Raw genomic sequence first — 21,693 nt, forward strand, 5'->3', positions numbered from 1 at the left:
ACCTCGCTGGTCTGCTGGGTGGTGATTGAGACTAGGGTCTGTGGTGAAATTGTCGCATCACAGGAAAAAGTGAAACGGGCAGAAGGCACACTAGAAAAATTATTTATTATTTAAAGACTTATTATGAACGGGTTTGTTGTTTTTTTGTTTAAATGTTTTGTATATTTTTTTGAATACTGCCATCATCAAATATTATTTGAATATTTTTCTTGACGCCCTTTTGGACGCTGGTGCGCCCTTAGGTGGTTGCCTACCTTGCCTTATGGGTGTGCTTACAACATATTAATAGACATTATCAATTATTATCATTCAATCATTAATAATTATCATCAATTGGAACCATTATATAATTTAAATAAGGTTGCTTAAAAGTTGGTGGGGACAATTTGAGCAGCCTGAAAAGTTGGTAGTGTTATGTCCCTACCGTCTTTATGCAAACCTACGCCCTTGTATATCACCCACCTCTGATTATTAACACAGTAAAATCGATAATTAAATAATAAAATTTAAACATACTGTAATTTTAAAGACTTGAGTGTATGTAAATCTACTTTTGGTCACTTTTATTGTATAACACACAACCATTAGCGTGGCTGAATTTCTGTAAAGTAAAAAATATACGACGTCCGAATACATCCAATCGGACACAAGCTGACATTGACAGCCGCAGTGCATGATGGGGGTTGCAGTTTGCTGGCTTCTGACAGCGCCGGCAGTCAGTGAGCGGCTCCGCGTTGTGGACTACATAGCTCCGGGTGCCGGACAAATACAGTTTGCACTCGCAGCGCTTCACAGGGTCGACGTACGGCGCCGCACAAAGCTGTTTTGACAAGTTCTCCCCCGCTAAAAGTTGTTTTCGTTGTTGTTCTTCAAACATGCAGTCGGAATCGGGAATTGTTCCCGACTTCGAAGATGGAGAGGATTTACACGAGGAACCCAAAACGTACTACGAGCTGAAGAGTCAGCCCTTGAAAAGCAGGTCAGTAGTTATTTGGCACGCTGAGGTGGTTTTGGTGTTTAGGTGATAATGAGGCCGCACAACTCTCGCTAAGTGCTGTTCGGGGCGAGTTATGGGCTTCCCGCTGACACAGAGTGCCTTTCAATGTTGATAGTTTTTTGTCTGGCCGCACGCAGTTATGCAACGTTTGGGTGTTGTCTTGTTAACATCCACTTCAAATATTAGCTCGGGAAGAGCAGACTGGTCCGAGTACCTCAAGATGCCTCACAGCCACATTAGTTAAACATATAGCATTGTAGTGTTTGAAATGTCACCAAATGCAGAATGCAATTAGCTCATTGGCCGCCATTGACAGCTCTAGACGTCCAATTCATTTTGATTGGCATCCCAGTCATAATGAATTGGACCTCTAGCACAGTCAGTGGCGTTAAACATGAGCGTTCGCAGCCAGCACTCCTGGTTTAAAGGATGAGAATTGAGCATGAATCTCCTAACCTGTGCAATAAACTCTCTATGTGGACACAGTGGGGTTCTGTCCTCACTTAGTCTTGCTGTGACAATGGGGTCATGGATAGGGTAATCAGGCAACATTCTGCTGCAAGACGTCACTATTTATCCACAAAATCATTGCTGTCATTACATGGGCATGCAGATATGCTTCACAAGCATCCAAGTTACATCACTGGTTACGTGCCACCCTGGGGGAAACCATGTTTTTCTGACACAAAAACAACTCTCCTTTTAGAAAGCCTCCAAATAGGGAAATTAATTTTTCTCATCAAACTACAAATTTTTAATTTTCATATGAATTACTCACGAATATGGGCCATACTAAATGAGTTGATGGCCACAGAGAGCAAACGTAATTTCTACGTGGAAAAAAGACTGCATCCTAAACAGTTTCGTTAACAAAAAATGGCTAATTTGCATGATAACTTCCCCTGTGCTTTCCGGTTTTTTCAAGTCATGGCTGGACTACACTCTTTTACGAATATAGAATCATGTCAAATGTGTTTTTGTAGATATTCTTTATTTGCAACATGGCTTCGTCCCTCAAATTTGTATGGTCAAATCACGCCAAATTAGAAAAAATAGTGCTGTACGATATGACCCGATATATTAACTAGAGCTGGGAATCTTTGGGCACCTAACGATTCGATTACGATTATGATTCAGAGGCTCCGATTCGATTATAAAACGATTATTGATGCACCCCCCCCTTTAAATTTTTTTTTTTTTTTTTTTTTAATGTTTTGTACATTAGTTCCAAAATTGTTCAAAAATACCCTCAGTCTAAACCAAACTACTATTTCAGTATCAAGTTAACATATAGCAGTAAACAAATATACAAAAATAACAGTAAATAAAAAACTCCAGTCCCCATTCTGTATCAGCAGCTTGAAACTACATTCAATTAATTTAATGTTGTGAATCATTATTTAAAGTTGTTAAAATTGCTCCCTTTATTCCATAATTTCCCTTTTGTCTACTTTCGACATGTGAAAGTTTTAAAACTATTTTAAAGATAGATTCAAGTCAATATTTTACCGATTTAGGAGTATTTTAGATAAAAAGTTAATTAGGTTTGCTTGGAAGGTTCGCTACAGCAGCCTTGCAGGGAAGTGTACTGCTTTAAGATGGCGGCCGTTTACTAACGCCCGCATCTAGCTTTTTGTAGATGTGCTGCTATGGCTACCCAATCTATAATGCATCTAGTCCTATATAAATGATATCTAGCGTAACATTATGTGGATGTACTTTGTAGCAGGTTTTCGGCAGCAGTCAGATATGTTGTTGTTGTTGTTTTTTTTAATCTCGTGGCATGAGTTGAGCTAGAGCCGTGAGTTGAGCATTGGCATTACCCGAGGGGCCGGGTAATGAGAAGCATGATGTTTAGCTACTCTCGCTCCGTTCCTCATTCCGAAGACCGTGCGGCGCGCTGAGTGTGTTGTACTTCCGCTTTACTTGGCATATTTCAATAATCGGAATTTGGATGTTTGTGAATCGTTCTCGAATCTTCCACGGCCGAATCGCGAAGAATCTAAGAATCGGAAATTTTGCACACCTCTAATATTAACGGTGTAACCATGGGCGTAGGTTTGCATTGGGACTAGGGATAAAACACTAACTTTTCAGGATGCTCAAATTGTCCCCACCAACTTTTTAAGCAACCTTATTTGCATTATATAATGACTTCAGTTATATAGGTCATTTAGATTGTCTCCCTACATCAGGGGTCGCCAAACTTTTTCCTGTGAGGGCCACATAACTTTTCCCTTCTCTGATGAGGGGTCGGGGTCAGTTTGTAACAGAAAAAATGTGACGATTGCAGGAGTGCCTAAATGTAAAAAAATATTTGTTTTTCAGAAAGCCACAATCAAATAACCCTTTCTGGAACCTTCACGGAACAAAAGTAAATAAAATAAAATAAATAATATAATATAATAGTAATAACTAATAATAACACTATTAACGAAAGAGATAATAACCAAATAACCCTCTCTGAGTTCCCCAAAAAAGGCCAGGAAATAAATAACACAATTGGGAAAAAAAATTAATAAAAAAATAAAAATGCTTTCTAGTATTGTTCAGGGGGCCGGACCAAATGTGGAGGCGGGCCGTATCTGGCCCACGGGCCGTAGTTTGGGGACCCATGCCCTACATGTTTTAATTGCTGTAACTGACCCCACCATTATTAATTTAATTATTTTCTTATTATTAGAAGTTTTTTTTTTTTCAGCCAGCAGCAGCCACTGTAAGAAATGTAAAAAGACTTCAATGTTGTGGAAGTGGGGAACACACCACTAATTTTACTACTGAAAGTCCAACCTGCCTCAGAGTTAGCATAACATTAAACTGTGTGAACTTGCTAACCTGCAAAACTCTACTAGGAAGCTGCTTCGAGAAAATTGTCCTCCTCTATGTGTTTTCTACTGCTGAAGTGAAATAAACTGAGAAATGTATGTGGTCTTAAAGCATCCCACAGAAGCTTTCATCTTTTTGTTGAGTTTCGCTGTGCTTGTGGACAAAAGCAGTAGTGTTTTACCTGAAGGACAGCTCCATTTTTATTTATTTTTGTTATTGCCTGACAAAGAAGTTTTATTATATTATTATATTTAATTTCTTTAATTAGACAATGTTGAGTGGTCTTAAGACAAATATTGGTATGTATTTTCTTTTTGCATTCCTGTATAGTTAAGAGATGATTAACAAGCTTTTATTTATTGTTTATGGTAATATTATTTTAATGATGTTCAAATAATGCAATTTAAATTTGCTAATAAAATCCAGACATTTTTTCTGGCAGTTTTCAAAATGTTTCTTCGGTGTTTTTGTCAAGTCAATACAGATTTATTTTGCATGTATAATTACAAATGTCCCGACCCCAGCAAAAAGTCTACGTGCAGATAATGCCATATCGTCCCTACCAATGTTGAGCCCAAACCTACGCCCTTGGGTGTAACAGTTCACATATTGAACCGTTTCAGTTTTGCATGATTGGTTTGGTTCACATGGGTACCGTACGGTTTTGTTTTATGCATATTTTTTCCTCATAAAATGTTTTAATAGCACGGGTGAAGCGCTGCGTGTTGAACGGAAGTCCTGTTGGAGCTCCCGCACGTACGCCTTACGTGTTGGACACTCTGAATTAGTAGTTTAGACTTTACCGGCTGTAAAGACCTCGGTGAAGTTGACCACCCATCAGAGGCAAATTTATATAAAAGTGATGTCAATCGTTTGTGCTTCGTTTGTGCTGTAAAAAGTTTTGTTTGTGCTGCTATCCTTCTTAAGATATTTACAATTCTTATATAGGTTAATCTGATCAGGTCGTTTTTAATGCCAATTCAAAAATAAAATGAGTGGGGGGAAAGGTAATATGATTGTTCTACAGTCCCTGACAAAAGTCTTGTTGCTTATCCATTTTGTAGAAACAATTGCTAATAACCTGACTTTTAATTATTCAGTTGGTTTCAGAAATGGCTCATATGAAAGCTAAGACCATCCCAAATGATGCTGAGTGTACAAAAATATATTTGTTTCACTGAAAAAACATTGATCATTTAATGAAGACATAAAAGTCAAATTTTGGCAAGACAAAAGTTTTGTCGCCTACAGAAAGTAGTGTGAAAATTGAACAAAAAATGTACTTCAAATACAAAAAATAAGTTGCATAACATAAGCAAATTAAGTAGTAGTGCCGTGAGATCCAAATTAAATATTTTGTAGGACTTCCATGGGTTTGAAGGACTGCATCCATGCGGTTCGGCAAGGAACCCCAGACCATGATTTTGCCACCACCAAACTTCACTGTTTTCTGAGTGAATCTCGGGTCCATGCGGGCTCCAGTAGGTCTCCTGCAATATTTGCGGCAACAGTCCTGTCATTCAATGGAAGATTCATCTGAATAATCCACCTTTTGCCACAAAACAGTTGTTTGGTAGTGGCAAAATCATGGTCTGAGGTTACATCCAGTATGGGGGTATGCAAGACATCTGCAGGGTGGAAGGCAACATAAATAGTCTGAAATATCAACAAATCTTAGCTGCCTCTTACATTCATAACCATAAAAAGAGACAAAGTCTGCAGCAGGATGGTGCTCCATGGCATACTTCAATCTCTTCCTCAAAGTTCCTCAAGGCAAAGAAGATCAAGATCCTCCAGGACTGGCCAGCCCAGTCACCAGACATGAACAGGATGAAAGAGGAAGCATGGAAGACGAAACCTAAGAATGTTGATGAACTCTGGGAGGCATTCAAGACTGCTTTCTTTGATGTTCGTGATGACTTCATCAATAAATTGAATGAATCCTTGCCGAACCGCATGGATGCAGTCCTTCAAGCCCATGGAATTCATACAAAATATTAAATTTGGATCTCACAGCACCACTACTTAAATCGCTTATGTTATGTAACATAATTTTTTAGGGCTGTCAAAATTATCGCGTTAACGGGCGGTAATTAATTTTTTTAATTAATCACGTTAAAATATTTGACGCAATTAATGCACATGTCCCGCTCAGACAGTATTCTGCCTTTTGGTAAATTTTACAGCAAGGCTTTTTGTGCTAACAGCGAACTCTTGTGGTCGCTTTGCGACATGGTTTATTGTTTTCTTGCCAGTTCAGTATGGCTGCACGACGTCTCGGGCTGACGCCTACGTTGTAATGTTGTGCTTATATGATCCTTGGACAAGATTTGTCTGTGAGTATGGTTGTTGTAAAGAATGTACATATTATGTTAGTAAGCGAAATGTTCTATTTTTTTGTATGAGACGCTTTTTGTTTGTTTAGTGAACCTGTATAGCGTACTAAGCTAACGTTGTTGCTAATGCAATGCTTGTGTACTTTTTGTTGTAGTTTTACGACGGTCTAAAGAGGACAATGGTTTGAGGCCATTTTATTAATAAATCAGATGAAAAAGGAAGAAGTCTGATTATTAAGGCGTCGTTCACTAGCTGTCTAGCTTTGGAAAAAGTAGACGCTTCGGAGTGAGGACAGCATAGACAGATTTAAATGACAGTAGAGTGAAATGCCCACTACAGTCCTTATGTACCGTATGTTGAATGTATATATCCATCTTGTGTCTTATCTTTCCATTCCAACAATTTATTTTACAGAATATATATATATAATTTACAGAAAAATATGGCATATTTTATAGATGGTTTGAATTGCAATTAATTACGATTAATTAATTTCTAAGCTGTAATTAACTCGATTAAAAATTTTAATCGTTTGACAGCCCTAATATTTTTGTATTTGAAGTACATTTTTTGTTCAATTTTCACACTACTTTTTTATAGGCGACAAAACTTTTGTCTTGCCAAAATTTGACCTTTATGCCTTCATTAAATGATAATTCTTTTTTCAGTGAAACAAATATATTTTTGTACATTCAACATCATTTGGGAGGGTCTTAGCTTTCATATGAGCCATTTCTGAAACCAATTGAATAATTAAAAGTCAGGTTATTAGCAATTGTTTCTACCAAATGGATAAGCGACAAGACTTTTGTCAAGGACTGTACAGTACATGCCCATCAATGGCATCCCATTAGAAATTAATAGGAAACGTTTTGGTTAATTTTGGGGGTTCCGTAAGTTTTTGGCAAATTCTGCATAAAACTTTTATGCCCCTTACCGTCCTGGAATTTTTGATGTGTAAATTATGTAATTTGAAAAAAAAAAAAAAAAAAAAAAACATTTTTGGTGCGAAAGGTAATTTTTTGGGGGGGCTTTCAATAGATTCCCTTTGTTGCACGAGAATTCCAGTCATTTCTGTATTTGAACTGTGGTGGTCAGTCAAACGTTTCGGGCTGTCAGCGCGCGGGAATAACAACAAGAACAAGATGATGAAACGGGAATAATAACATTCAGGGATTTTAATTAATTTACTGTTTAATTTATTGATGGGCCTTTGCCTTGCAAAACCCCATCAATAAATTAAACCTAAAACTTTAAACAACCCTTATGCGCCATCATCTACCATTTTGGTAAATTCGGGGAATTTTATGTTTAAATCAATGCAAAAGCATAAAAAACACAACCTGACTGACTCCAGTGAACATTTTGAGTAGTTGAAAGTAAAAAAAATATTCAGAAATGACTTAGTTATCACACCTGTAAAACATTTACCATTTTGGTAAAATATGTACGTTTCAGGGTATTTGCCCCAAAAACTGCTATTGTCAAAAAATGGAAAGGCAGAAAAAAATGATGTTGTTATGACTTTTTGACGTATTCGAGGCTGTAATTATGCCATATGAAATTTTCCAATTCAAATTTGTTTTATATATACAGTGCCTTGCAAAAGTATTCGGCCCCCTTGAACTTTGCAACCTTTCGCCACATTTCAGGCTTCAAACATAAAGATATAAAATTTTAATTTTTTGTCAAGAATCAACAACAAGTGGGACACAATCGTGAAGTGGAACAAAATTTATTGGATAATTTAAACTTTTTTAACAAATAAAAAACTGAAAAGTGGGGCGTGCAATATTATTCGGCCCCCTTGCGTTAATACTTTGTAGCGCCACCTTTTGCTCCAGTTACAGCTGCAAGTCGCTTGGGGTATGTTTCTATCAGTTTTGCACATCGAGAGACTGACATTCTTGCCCATTCTTCCTTGCAAAACAGCTCGAGCTCAGTGAGGTTGGATGGAGAGTGTTTGTAAACAGCAGTCTTCAGCTCTTTCCACAGATTCTCGATTGGATTCAGGTCTGGACTTTGACTTGGCCATTCTAACACCTGGATACTTTTATTTTTGAACCATTCCATTGTAGATTTGGCTTTATGTTTTGGATCATTGTCCTGTTGGACGATAAATCTCCGTCCCAGTCTCAGGTCTTGCGCAGATACCCACAGGTTTTCTTCCAGAATGTTCCTGTATTTGGCTGCATCCATCTTCCCGTCAATTTTAACCATCTTCCCTGTCCCTGCTGAAGAAAAGCAGGCCCAAACCATGATGCTGCCACCACCATGTTTGACAGTGGGGATGGTGTGTTCAGGGTGGTGAGCTGTGTTGCTTTTACGCCAAACATATTGTTTTGCATTGTGGCCAAAAAGTTCAATTTTGGTTTCATCTGACCAGAGCACCTTCTTCCACATGTTTGGTGTGTCTCCCAGGTGGCTTGTGGCAAACTTTAAACGAGACTTTTTATGGATATCTTTGAGAAATGGCTGTCTTCTTGCCACTCTTCCATAAAGGCCAGATTTGTGCAATGTACGACTGATTGTTGTCCTATGGACAGACTCTCCAACCTCAGCTGTAGATCTCTGCAGTTCATCCAGAGTGATCATGGGCCTCTTGGCTGCATCTCTGATCAGTTTTCTCCTTGTTTGAGAAGAAAGTTTGGAAGGACGGCCGGGTCTTGGTAGATTTGCAGTGATCTGATGCTCCTTCCATTTCAATATGATGGCTTGCACAGTGCTCCTTGAGATGTTTAAAGCTTGGGAAATCTTTTTGTATCCAAATCCGGCTTTAAACTTCTCCACAACAGTATCTCGGACCTGCCTGGTGTGTTCTTTGGTTTTCATAATGCTCTCTGCACTTTAAACAGAACCCTGAGACTATCACAGAGCAGGTGCATTTATACGGAGACTTGATTACACCCAGGTGGATTCTATTTATCATCATCGGTCATTTAGGACAACATTGGATCATTCAGAGATCCTCACTGAACTTCTGGAGTGAGTTTGCTGCACTGAAAGTAAAGGGGCCGAATAATATTGCACGTCCCACTTTTCAGTTTTTTATTTGTTAAAAAAGTTTAAATTATCCAATAAATGTTGTTCCACTTCACGATTGTGTCCCACTTGTTGTTGTTTCTTAACAAAAAAATTAAATTTCATATCTTTATGTTTCAAGCCTGAAATGTGGCGAAAGGTTGCAAGATTCAAGGGGGCCGAATACTTTTGCAAGGCACTGTATATGTATCCACTATAATTGGTTTTGGTCAAAGCACAATACTGCTTTTATTGTCCATAGAGGGCAAATAATGAAATAAAAAAATAAAAACAATATGTGCATGGATAGCTCTGACTCCAGTGATCTTTTGAGTGATTGAAAGTAAAAAAAAAAAATTCAGAAATGACTTAGATATTACACTTCTAACACATCTACCATTTTGGTAAAATATATACGTTACGGGTTAGTTTTTATATGTTACCAAAATTAAACAACCCCAAAAAAAAGGTTGTAAAGGAAAATAAAGGCAAATTCAAATAAGTGTATTTTGCTCTAGAAATTTTAGTTATTCATTGTTTTTTGTTTGTATCATAAATCTCTTGTGACCTCACAAAGATGCTTTGGCTGCCATTGACGGCGGTAGACGTCCAAATTCATTTTAACTGGATCATTGGATTGCTTCCAGCCCCTCCCTGTTGAAATGGATTGGACATCTATTTCTGTCAATAGGTGTTTTCAAGATCAGTTTCCCTATTTTACTAACTACCACAACACATAATCCGTGACCTGTGTTAGCAGTGAATGAGTTTCTGTCTTTCGAGTAGCTGTCCACTGTCCCTGAAAGTGTTCAAATCATCACTTTTTGTTCTGTTTTTTTTTGTTCTTTTAGTTGTCTATGTGTGGTCAAAAACTCCACTGTCGAGAAAAACTGCCCATATGCGCTGTCATAACCACTTACCCACTTCTACATATTTAGAGGCAATTTCCTAATTAGTGAAATGGCAATACTTTTTACATACACGTGGAAGTTAATAGTGTCACTTTGTTGTCGGTAGACAAATAGCAGCATGGAACAGAAATGTAGCACAAGAAGACCCGGCAAGCAGGGCATCACAGATAATTTCATCTAATGTCATTTTATTTGGCTCATGTGAGCCCACTTCCTTCTCGGATCACATGACACTAACCCAGCATGAGGACAGTCCGATGATTGTTGAGAGTTGATACAATAAGTTGGAGTGCTCACAGCGACCTGTCAGATACGTTGTGATTGATGCACCTTCTGTGCTGAAAATTTCATCTCACATCATATCTTTCTCCCTTTGTTAGTTTGAGGAAATGTTCTTACACCATCCAGACTTTGTGCTTAAAATAGATGTGACAGCCTGTGGAAGTTGTCTTCTATGCAGTGTAAAAATCATGTTTAAATTTAGCTTCAAATGTGTTATTTCTGAAAAGCAGTGAGGTTGACAGTAAGGTTCTCTGATATGGAAAGGCTTACTTTAAAGGTGCTATGAAATGGTGACCATGTCTTTAAAAAAAGACAAAAAAAGATAACAACACTAAGGCTGCAACAACTAATCGATTAATAAAATAGTTGCCAATGAATTTGACAATCGATTTTTACCGGCAATTATGCGCAGTCCCATTTGGGTCCTTGTTTGTGTGCAACGTGAGGCTGCTCGTGCGTGCCACTGATTAAAACGAGAGAGAGTTTACTGCTACACTCAGGTCGGGTGGCTGAATCAATAATATTATGAAGTGTCAAGAGTTAGATTGTCTTTTGTGTTGTTAGATATAGTATGCCTTACGCCTGAACGATATTAGAAAAACTATCGTTACGATTTTTGGGGCGTTTGCGCTATATTGCGATATTATATTGCAATATTTAAAAAAATTTTTTGAATTTAATTTTAATTTAAAATTTAGCATTGGAAAGAGATACATACAGTATAAGTCATGTTTTTTCACCCCCCCCCCCCCCCCCAAAGTATGATTTTAAAAAATGTATATGGCGGAAAACACTCATGTGACTTGAAGTTCCGCTCTGAGGCCCCCAATTTGGCCAAATTTCAAAATTGTCCTATATGCATGTGTGATACGTACATCTATGGAAAGCTTAAAATCTCAATTTTCTGGGGGACAAATTTTGAACTGGAGGGCCATCCATCCATCCATCCATCCATCCATCCATCCATCCATCCATCCATCCATCCATCCATCCATCCATCCATCCATCCATCCGCTTAGTCCGAGGTCAGGTCGTGGGGTCAGCAGCTTTAGCAGGGAAGCCCAGACTTCCCTCTCCTCAGCCACTTCAGCCAGCTCCTCCCGGGGGATTCCAAGGCTTTCCCAGGCCAGCCAAGCGACATAGTCTCTCCAGCGTGTCCTGGGTCGTCCCCGGGGCCTCCCGCCGGTGGGACATGCCCGGAACACCTCTCCAGGGAGGCGTCCAGGAGGCATCCGAACCAGTTGCCCGAGCCACCTCAACTGGCTCCTCTCAACGCGGAGGAGTAGCGGCTCGACACCGAGCCCCTCCCGGATGACCGGTCTTCTCACCCTATCTCTAAGGGAGAGCCCGGACACCCTTCGGAGGAAACTCATTTCGGTCGCTTGTATCCGGGATCCTGTTCTTTCGGTCATCATAGGTGAGGGTAGGAACATAGATCGACCGGTAAATCGAGAGCTTCACCTTTTTGGCTTAGCTCCTTCTTCACCACAACGGACCGGTGCAGAGTCCGCATCACTGCAGACGCTGCACCGATCCGCCTCTCAATCTCCCGCTCCCTCCTACCCTCACTCGTGAACAAGACCCCAAGATACTTGAACTCCTCCACTTGGGGCAGGATCTCATCCCCGACCCGGAGAGGGCATGCCACCCTTTACCGGCTGAGGACCTTGGTCTTGGATTTGGAGGCGCTGATCTTCATCCCAACCGCTTCACACTTGGCTGCGAACTGCCCCAGTGAGAGTTGGAGGTCACGGCTTGATGAAGCCAACAGCACCACATCATCTGCAAATAAGCAGAGATGCAATGCTGAGGCCACCAAACCGGACACCCCTCAACGCTTCGGCTGCGCCTAGAAATTCTGTCCATAAAAATTATGAACAGAATCGGTGACAAACGGCAGCCTTGGCAGAGTCCAATCCTCACTGGGAACGAATTCGACTTACTGCCAGCAATGCGGACCAAACTCTGACACCGGTCGTACAGGGACCGAACAGCCCTTACCAAGGGGCTCGGTACCCCGTACTCCCAGAGCGCCCTCGACAGGACTCCCCTAGGCACACGGTCGAACGCCTTCTCCAAATCCACAAAACATGTAGACTGGTTGAGCGAACTCCCATGCCCCCTCGAGGATCCTGCCATGGGTGTAGAGCTGGTCCACTGTTCCACGGCTGGGACGAAAACCACACTGCTCCTCCTGAATCCGAGATTCGGCTTCCTGATGGACCCTCTTCACAGAACAGGAGGGCATTTCTAAAAAAAAAAAAAAAAAAAAAATTTTTTTAAACAGCAAAACCCTATCTGGAGGTGAGAGCACGCGAGAGCAGAAATAAAGACGCCATGACTTTAACGTGATATTATCACATACTTACCTTGTTTCGTTCCAAAAACTCCATGTAGCATGTATCACTGAGTGTCAAAACACAGCTGTGAATGGCTACAGTTGTATTTTTGGGGGATTTTATGGCTGAAACATGGTAATATAACAAGGGTGGCGATGCAGAAATCGCAGACATCAAGGAGTGGTTGAGATGTTCTTTTCATATATTTACCCTTTTAAATGTTGTTCTTCAATTTTTCTTTGTTTGGATCGATTATTTATCATCTAAAATATTGGGGAAAATGCAACAGTAACGAAAAAAAATAGCAATAGTCATGAGGCAGATATCCGTGACAATTTTACAGACACCATTTTTTTCATTGTGACGTAATTTGTTTAAAAGTTTAAAATATGCGAGTAAAGTTTTTTGTTTTTGTTTTTTTTTTTTAAACAAAATATTAGACATCAATTAATGATTCTCAGCTAAAAATGACAGACATTTTGAATTCTTAATATAATTAATTACCTACTTTTTATGAATGGGTTGAAACAAAAGCTGTTGTGCGACATCTGTAGATTAAAAATTAAAAATAGTTCTGGGGCTTAATGTGCCATGAATCTGCTAGGGCAGCATAGAGACATATTATTCTTTCACACAACAATTCTTTTGGCTTAAAATAGAGCAGTTTATTTTAAAGAGGGTTGCAAGAACAGAAACTGCTTTTTCAGTCTTGTCTGTGTTTTCCGCCATATATATTATATATCCTTATATATTTTAATAAATGGTTTTTAAACACTATTAATGTAATAATTATGATCCGTTTTAAACATTACTGTCCCACCGAATCATTTTTAAACAAGAATAAAGTACTGTAGTAGAAAAATGCTTGGCTTTATTAAATGCTTCTGTTTACCTACCTTGGCTGTGATTCTTGGAGTGACATGTACAAATGACAAACTCCTCAAGATCACTTCTAGCGTTTATTGCCACAACCTAACATGTCCGGCTGGCTCGAACGTCTCGACACACAGACACATTCATTCCAGCGTGCGCTGAGCGGCTGTCATAAAGTTATGAGAGAAAATCATCCTTTTTTGAACCTTTATGAATCGTAATCAATTCGCCACGTGTCAAATCGCGATGCATTTAATAATCGATTTTTGGGAACTCCCCTAGTTGTAGACTAAAGTTAAGTCAGGAAGCGGTAATAAAATATTATTTTTGAAGGAAATAGTCATCCATGTTGTCTTCATTGTTACTTACAACTAAAACAACTTCAAGTTAAAATGTGAAGGTAATTGAAAAAAGTCATTTATCTGATTAATCGTTTAATTAATCATCCAATTAATTGTTGCCCCAAACCAGGGGTACCCAACCTTTTTCGCACCACGGACCGGTATGATTTGGGTCTTTTTTTTCACGGACCGGTGTTCTGTCAAATTTTGCACCCCTATAAAATTTTGCTCCCAAAGCTTTTGTGGCGGTGAAAAAAGCCCTCTTTTATTTTCAGTTGGACTATCAATGTTATCCAACGGTGCTAAAAAGCTATTTACATCATAAACATAAACGTGCAACACGAACTTAACGACACGGCAAAGTCGTTAAGTGAGTGAGCTGAGTGCAGTTGTTGTGTGCAGCTAACATGGCAAACGTAAGTTAATATTCCTTTCTTTACAGAAAGTTTGTTGTGTGTACTTTGGAATCGCTGCATTCGCGGTCATTTTTAACGTTACGCGCATGCCAAATTTGTCAGAGGACTGGCAATGGGCGGCAGAAAAATACAGCAAATATGAAATAACATTTGTTTTTAGCCCCGTCGTGTTAAGTGCAGGGAAAATACAACTCACCCGCTGAATAAGTGGGAGGCCTGAGCTTGTTTCGTTGAGACGAGATGGTCCCGAGGTGGGAGAGTGAGAGAAGCCCACTTCACAAAGATACGATGTTGGAAATTTTAGCAGTTTTCAGTGTTCTCCTAGCGATGTCAGGATATTCCGAAATGACTTTAATCCAGCTCCTCGGTGGAGTTGTTGTCTCAAATGTACGTTTAAGGTCACCGTGATTTGCGATCTCTACAAGCCGATAATTCTGTTGCACAGACATGCTCGAATCACTCAGTTTATTCACATAGAGGTCACGAATCCACTCCTTCGCAGTTCGTGGGTCTTTAGCGATTGGGAAGTAGCGTAGATTTTGTTTTCTTCGAGGTTGTAGGCTCATCTTCTGGCTCGTCAGGTTCCCTTTTCCCCGTAAAAAATCTGTCCAAAGACGTCCGTTTTTCAGTCACTCTAGTGTTGAGATGTACCGATCCGATATTTGGATCTGATCGGACGCCGATATGGGCAAAAAAATGTGCATCGGTATTGGATCGGAACACGGGAAAAATTCCGATCCAGACTTTCGATCCAGTTTTTTTTTTTTTAAGTCCGGTCTGGGTTTTCCAGCGCACCGATTTAGATAATCCATTCCTGTTTTTGCTTCGGTTTCCCTAAAATCCGGTCCACATTTTACGGCACACCTTCAACACACTACATTTACATTACCGTCTCCCAATTTACCGAGAGACTTTATCGGTAAAAATGTCAGCTGTGTGGGATCATTTCACCTTAAAGGACGACAACGACGAAGAGGCAGAGAGCAACATATGCCACAATAAAGTCAAGCGTAGTGGTAAAGCTGTAAGAAGTTTTAATGCAACCAACCTAATCAAGCATTTAGCGAAATACCACCACAAACAATATGAGGAGTATGTTAAGAAAACCGAAGACAAAAAGAAAGGTCCTACGCAACTAACACTGGCAGAAACTTTTGCTATGCGTGACAAACTGCCACTCGACAGTCCCAAAGCCCAGGGAATAACAAGAGTCATTGCCGAAGAATTCATTCTGGATGACGAGCCATTACCTCACGTGAGTAAAGACGCACCATCCAACACGCGATTCGGCCGCTGAAGATTCGAGAACGATTCACAAACATCCAAATTCCGATTATTGAAATATGTCAAGTAAAGCGGAACTAATACACAGCGCGGTCTTCAGGACGCCATGAGAAACTGACCGCATTGCGTCCCGAAAGTAAACATAACTTGTCTTAGACCCGGGTAATGCCAATGCTCAACTCACGCCTTTAGCTCAACTCATGCCGCTGGAAAAGAAACACAAGAATACCTGACTTCTGCTGACAGCCACAACAAACTATGTCAACGTTGTTTTACTGGAGATAATAGATATCACATGTATATAGAACCAGATGCTACACGACAGACTCGACTGCGTTAGCAACATTGAAGTATTGAAAACCAGATGCGTTAGTAAACAGCCGCCATCTTAAAGCAGAAGACTTCCCTAGTAGGCTGTTGTGAACCTTCCAAGCGAACCTAATTAACTTTTTAGCTAAAATACTCCTAAATCGGCAAAATCTTGACTTGAATCTATCTTCAAAACAATTTTAAAACTTTCACATGTCAAAAGTAGACAGAAGGGAAATTATGGATTAACGGGAGCAATTTTAACTTTAACAGTTGATTCGCAAAATTAAATGAATTGAATGTAGTTTAAAGCTGCTGATACAGAATGGGGACTTGAGTATTTTATTTACTGTTTTAAAATGTTAACTTGATACTGAAATAGTCGTTTATTTAAACCTGAGAGGCTTTTTATACAATTTTTGTAACTAATGCACGAAACATTAAAAGCATCTAATAGCTTGGGGGATTTGTGGGATTTTCCACTGAGGTTGTTGGTGTGTTTTGCTTTTTTAAGACAGTTTACAATATTATTTGCACGTTTTACTGACTGACTATGCCATTTCTGTTTGTTATTTATAATGTTTTGTGTTTGTCACTGAATAAACAGGTCAGTTTCTTGTTACCAAACTCACCTAATTCAGCTGGCTAGTTGTTATCAAGGGTACTAAAACCTTTTTCAACATAACTCTGACAACTAAGTAAGGAGGCTAAATAACTTTAAACTTTAACACATGCTCAGACAGGTCGGTATCGGCCAGTATCGGTATCGGATCGGAAGTGCAAAACAATATCGGTATCGGATCGGAAGTGCAAAAACCTGGATCGGGACATCCCTACTCTAGTGCAGGGCTAATTATTTCCAGGAACAAATGTGATAGGCGAGGACCTACGTCATACGTTATTATCGAGGCCAAGCGCACATAGATATACAAAACAAGATGTGCTGCCAACAGTCCAATCAATGCATTTCTATGATGACCTCCTATCCTGTAGTTGTATATCTAGAGTAGACAGGGATATTGGTGTGTTAAGCGGCACAGGCCAAAGTCAATCGGCCAGAATGCAGTCGTTAATAAATGATTTATTATTTCTGCGCGGCCCGGTACCAAATGCGCCACGGACTGGTACCGGTCTGCGGCCCGGTCGTTGGAGACCCCTGCCCTAGACTACACCAATGTACTGTAATGTTAGTGTTCTGACAAGTTTCAATCAAATGCTGGTAAGGAATTTTTAACGCGCACTCACCCAACACACCCGTGACTCTCGTGAGGATAAGCGAAAGATGGAAAAAAATGAATATTCGTTATTAGATGATACAGTAGGCTAGTGCTTGATTTTGTAGCTCGTCAATCCTGTTCTCAATTATGTGCATTAAAATAACAAATTTAAAGAACAAAGCTAAAACAAAATATCTATACTTGTATAAAAAAATGGAACTTTGTCTGTGTGTGTGTGTGTTTGTACGCTATGGACTTTGAAACTGCTTTGCGAATTTTGACGAAATTTTACACAGTTGTACTTCGTATCTGAGAGTGTTCTTAGATGGGTTTTTTTCTTTGTAGGCCTCCATTTAGTGCAGAAAATTAAGTTGAAACTCGAAAAATGAGCATAGAAAATCCCTCATTGTGGAGGCGACAGCACCATCTCTCTTGCGATAGCAATCGCAGTTGGCTTTCAAACTTCAAGGTTTCATTTACAAATTTTAATTCTGCTGCGATGATACGTTGTGGCTTTGAGTACCCCACAACAAGATGCTGAATTTAGAAAAAAAATGTACAATTTTCAGGAATATTAATAGGGGTTCATTTCGGCTAGATATCTTAATCTCTATAAAGAGTTTGTTTTGTGTGTGTGTTTTTGTTTTATGGACGACAAAACGGCTGGGCAGATTTTGACGAAATTTTACACAGTTGTACATTATAGGTTTGGGAGTGTTCTTGGATGGGCTTGATCTCTGTAGGCATCCATTTAGTGCGGAAAATTAATTCTCAAACTCAAAAAATTGGCATAGAAAAATGCCAATTTTCACTTTTTTCACCGGAGCAAAACCGGGCCATCCATCTAGCATACATTTTTAACAAAAATTATGGGGAAGCCCTGATTTTGACGATTCTTCGATTCTTATGTGACGTTTTAAAGGGATCCTCTATTTTTAAGACAAGTAATTCTTAAAAGATACATGTTAGTATGAGTTATAATAATTTGATATTAAAACCCCTCTTTTTGTTTTAATAAAGTTTGTAAAATTATTTTAAGTGATAGGTCCCCATTCTTGTTACATCGCAGTGCGTCACTGGTCCCGTGGCCGAAATTCCAGCGTGCCACTCGTTAGCTTTCCCAACATGTCATCAGTTCTACCCTTCCTATTTGAACCAGATCTGAAAAGTGAAGAGCAGGACAGCACTGTCGGTCGTTCACAAGACGGGCTTCAGGGAAAAATGCGTGCAGCAAATACCTGATAAGACAAAAGTTGGGCAAAACTGGTGATGCGAGAGAGTAAGTCCGGTTGGGAGCGAGAGTGTATGCTGTCCGGTTTTATTAGCAGATATTCAAGGTAAGCATATTGCGTTTTCAAACTTATCCCAATATAATTATGTAGATTGTTAGCATCCAGAGCTGTCGTGTGCTTTACATACAGTACAGGCCAAAGAGCACACCTTGTGTAATCCATGTCTTGTACATTGTAATGCGTGGTAGCTAGGATACGTGTATAAAAGTACCAAAAAGGGGAGAAGCTTCGACTATGCACATTTATTCACAAAAAAATAATATTTCCACCTTGACCACTCTTCACTCGGGAGCTCAGCAGTAAGCAAACAAGCGTTCCCTGACGAACTCCCAACATTGTTGTGAGGTCCACGTCAGAGTCACTGTCGTCACTGTAGCGTGTCATAGTGCTTTAATTATTTAGTATGATTTGGGGATAACTCCTACCAAGAATAGTCAACATAAAAGATAGCAATAGTAATCCAAATCCGCGTTTTTTACTCACTCGAAGATCCAGGAATTAGACCGATCCCTTGGCAATGTCGCATCCATTGATTCCACAAATTTGACTAGTCCGAAAAGCCGTTGTGGGACTGACGAATCAAAAAATGGACAAATCCGAAACCAATATTGCAGACGTGGTGGGACCGTCAGATCCAGAAAATAGACGGATCCCTTACTTGACTGAGGATCCAGGAAACATGCGCCGGTTGTAACGCGTGGTGGGTAGGGTACGTGCATACAGGGACCAAAAAGGGGGAGAAGCTTCCACTTATGCACATTTATTCACTAAAAATGACTTTTGATCGAAATGCGTAAGACTATGACTGGACTAATACACAATATGCTATTTGTGCGACCCGGGCTGATGGGGGACGGGTTTCCGATAAGCATTTGCTTTTCCCGTCTTCCTTGTCTGTCTTCGTCTTGGTCTTTCCTTCGGGTAAACAAATTCCACACTCTGAAACTGTTAATGATTTTGATGATGATGATGACGATGACAATAAATAAATTCAAATTCATTCAAAAATAATAATTCCACCTTGACCACTCACTTCACTCCCCTTGTTTCCATTTGACTGGAAATTGCATCCAAAAGCAGCACATCGTGGCATTTTACTTCGTGAGTTTAGGCAGCAATAAGCAATTGTTGAATACGCTACACATTTGGAACGATACCAATGACGTCATCACTGCGAGCCCGCAAACCATGGTGCCAACTAACGGTCAAAATAAGGACTAAATATTATAAAATATTGCTGTTGATTTAACATTTTATGTGTTTCTAAAAACATATTTTAGTTCAAGAGAACAATTGTGGTTTATTAGAGCCTACATTTATTTAAGTCAGAGGATCACTTTAACAAACCTTGGCCCCAAAAAGCCAGCACACCATACCGCTATTTTACCATAAATATGAAACATGTGAACTGAAAACCGAACTGCACTTTGCGTCATTTCACTTTAATTAAAACGTTTTAATGAGTTTAAATTACTATTATGAACAATGCCGCTCACCACCCCTGTTACTGTGAATGGGGACAAAGGCGAACAGAGATAACGTGCCAATTTGTTTGCATAATGCGTTACATCCTCAATCTAACAGTCACGGAGCCTCAGGGAGTGACTCGTGGCTTGGAAGCGTGTCTGTCCTTCAACGCTTCTCAAGTGAAAGCGTATCAAGAAATGGCAGGAAGCAGTGCTGTCCTTTCTGTAACAAACGATGGAAGCTATGCAGTGAATGGTCGAAAGTAAATTAAAGGATTAGGTTGTGGAAATTGTAGAAAGAAAGAACGTCTTGAAGACTTGAACATTTATGAATGATTAATATCTACAAAAAATGAGTTGATCAGTAATATTACCAAAAGGTAATGCTTCTTCAGCAAGTAACTATGGAGTTTGGTGTGACAGACCTGTCCAGTCCTTTGGTAAACACAGAACTTCCCCCTACAGCTGTTTGTAAAGTCTCATCTTTTTCCAACAACCATTACATACCCATTTTTTCACACTGCATTGCAACAGTGAGCAAAGCTTTAAAAGTGATTTTTCAGAAAGTATTTCACACTAATTCTTGTCATCTTGGACTGTCTGTTGGAAACCCCATAGCCAGCCAGTGGGACTGTAGCAACTAGGGGTGTGACAAAATATCGAAATGGTGATATATCGTGATACTTTGCATCCCAAAAGGTTAGCGATATGCGCCTGCCAAGAATCGAGATATCGTTTTAAAAAGGTGTCAATGTCTAAAAAATAAAAATAATAAGGAACCAACAAGTTGCTACCAAAATCTACCACCATAATAGTGTCTCAGTTAACTGTAAAGGCCGAGTTATACTTCAGCATCAGACCTGCGCCGTCAAGGAAGACCCGATTTACGACTCTGTGCCGTAGCCTGAGGCGGTCCTATTGATTTTTCAAACCCTAGCATCATGTCAACGCATATGACGTGGCGGAAATGAACTGTGATTGGTTCGCTCAGACTGTTGTTTCCGGTTCAGCACGAAATCACCGCCATTGTAAAACATTATTTTTCTAGACGCAAAAATGGACCAAGCCGACGGAAGTATCATCGAGGAGCAAATCTCGTCAAGACATCATAAAGTTTGCCAAATGGCAAGGTCAGCGATTGAATAAAAAAATGGAAGAACCACCGAGACTTATGTGTTCGGAATCGAGTGGCCACACGAAGCGGTGACCCAGTCGGCCAAAAACTGCCAGCTTTTTATCACTTTATGTCGTATTTTTGGTTGGTGCACTTCATAATTTATTGTGTACATATGTTTGCTGTGAGTCTGTGACTTATTTACGTGTCACACTTCAAGTATATGAAGAATAAAGCACAGATTTGATGTCAAAAGAGTTGTTTTGATCTTTAATTTTCAATAACAGACAGTTCACACACGATACATCATCACTGACTGAAAGTGCCTCGGTGCTTTTTATGATAACGTTAACATCAAGGCTTCCGACGCAGTTTGGGAAGTTCCATAGACGCCAGAAATCTGCCATGGCTTCCCGCTGGCTGGTTGTAGGACACGGCAAATAAATCGGGCTGGATGGCTTTGCAGACCTCGGACAAAATGCTGGACGCTCGACGCCAGTTTGAAGCTAGCCGCCACAGCTAGCTGGTTTTCACCCGAGGCTAGAAGAACTCTACGCGGCATCAAAAGATGGACAGACCGCCTCTAAACCGTCTTCTGCGTCGCCTGCGCCTCAACATTTGTATGATCAACATTTATTCAATGTTTATGAGCTGAAGATCCACATTCA

The 21,693-nt window shown here is 39.8% G+C and overlaps 1 protein-coding gene across 1 annotated transcript in view; it reads left to right on the plus strand.

Annotated features, from left to right (window-relative positions):
• The first annotated feature begins 766 nt into the window (after positions 1-766).
• Positions 767-21,693, plus strand: part of LOC130930795 (microphthalmia-associated transcription factor-like) — a 198,630-nt gene continuing 177,703 nt past the window's right edge. Inside the window, 1 exon segment of the mRNA XM_057858946.1 lies at positions 767-979. Coding sequence (XP_057714929.1) covers positions 876-979 — 104 coding nt within the window. The 5' untranslated portion in view covers positions 767-875.

Source organism: Corythoichthys intestinalis, chromosome 2, assembly GCF_030265065.1.
Source record: "Corythoichthys intestinalis isolate RoL2023-P3 chromosome 2, ASM3026506v1, whole genome shotgun sequence".
NCBI lineage: Eukaryota > Metazoa > Chordata > Actinopteri > Syngnathiformes > Syngnathidae > Corythoichthys > Corythoichthys intestinalis.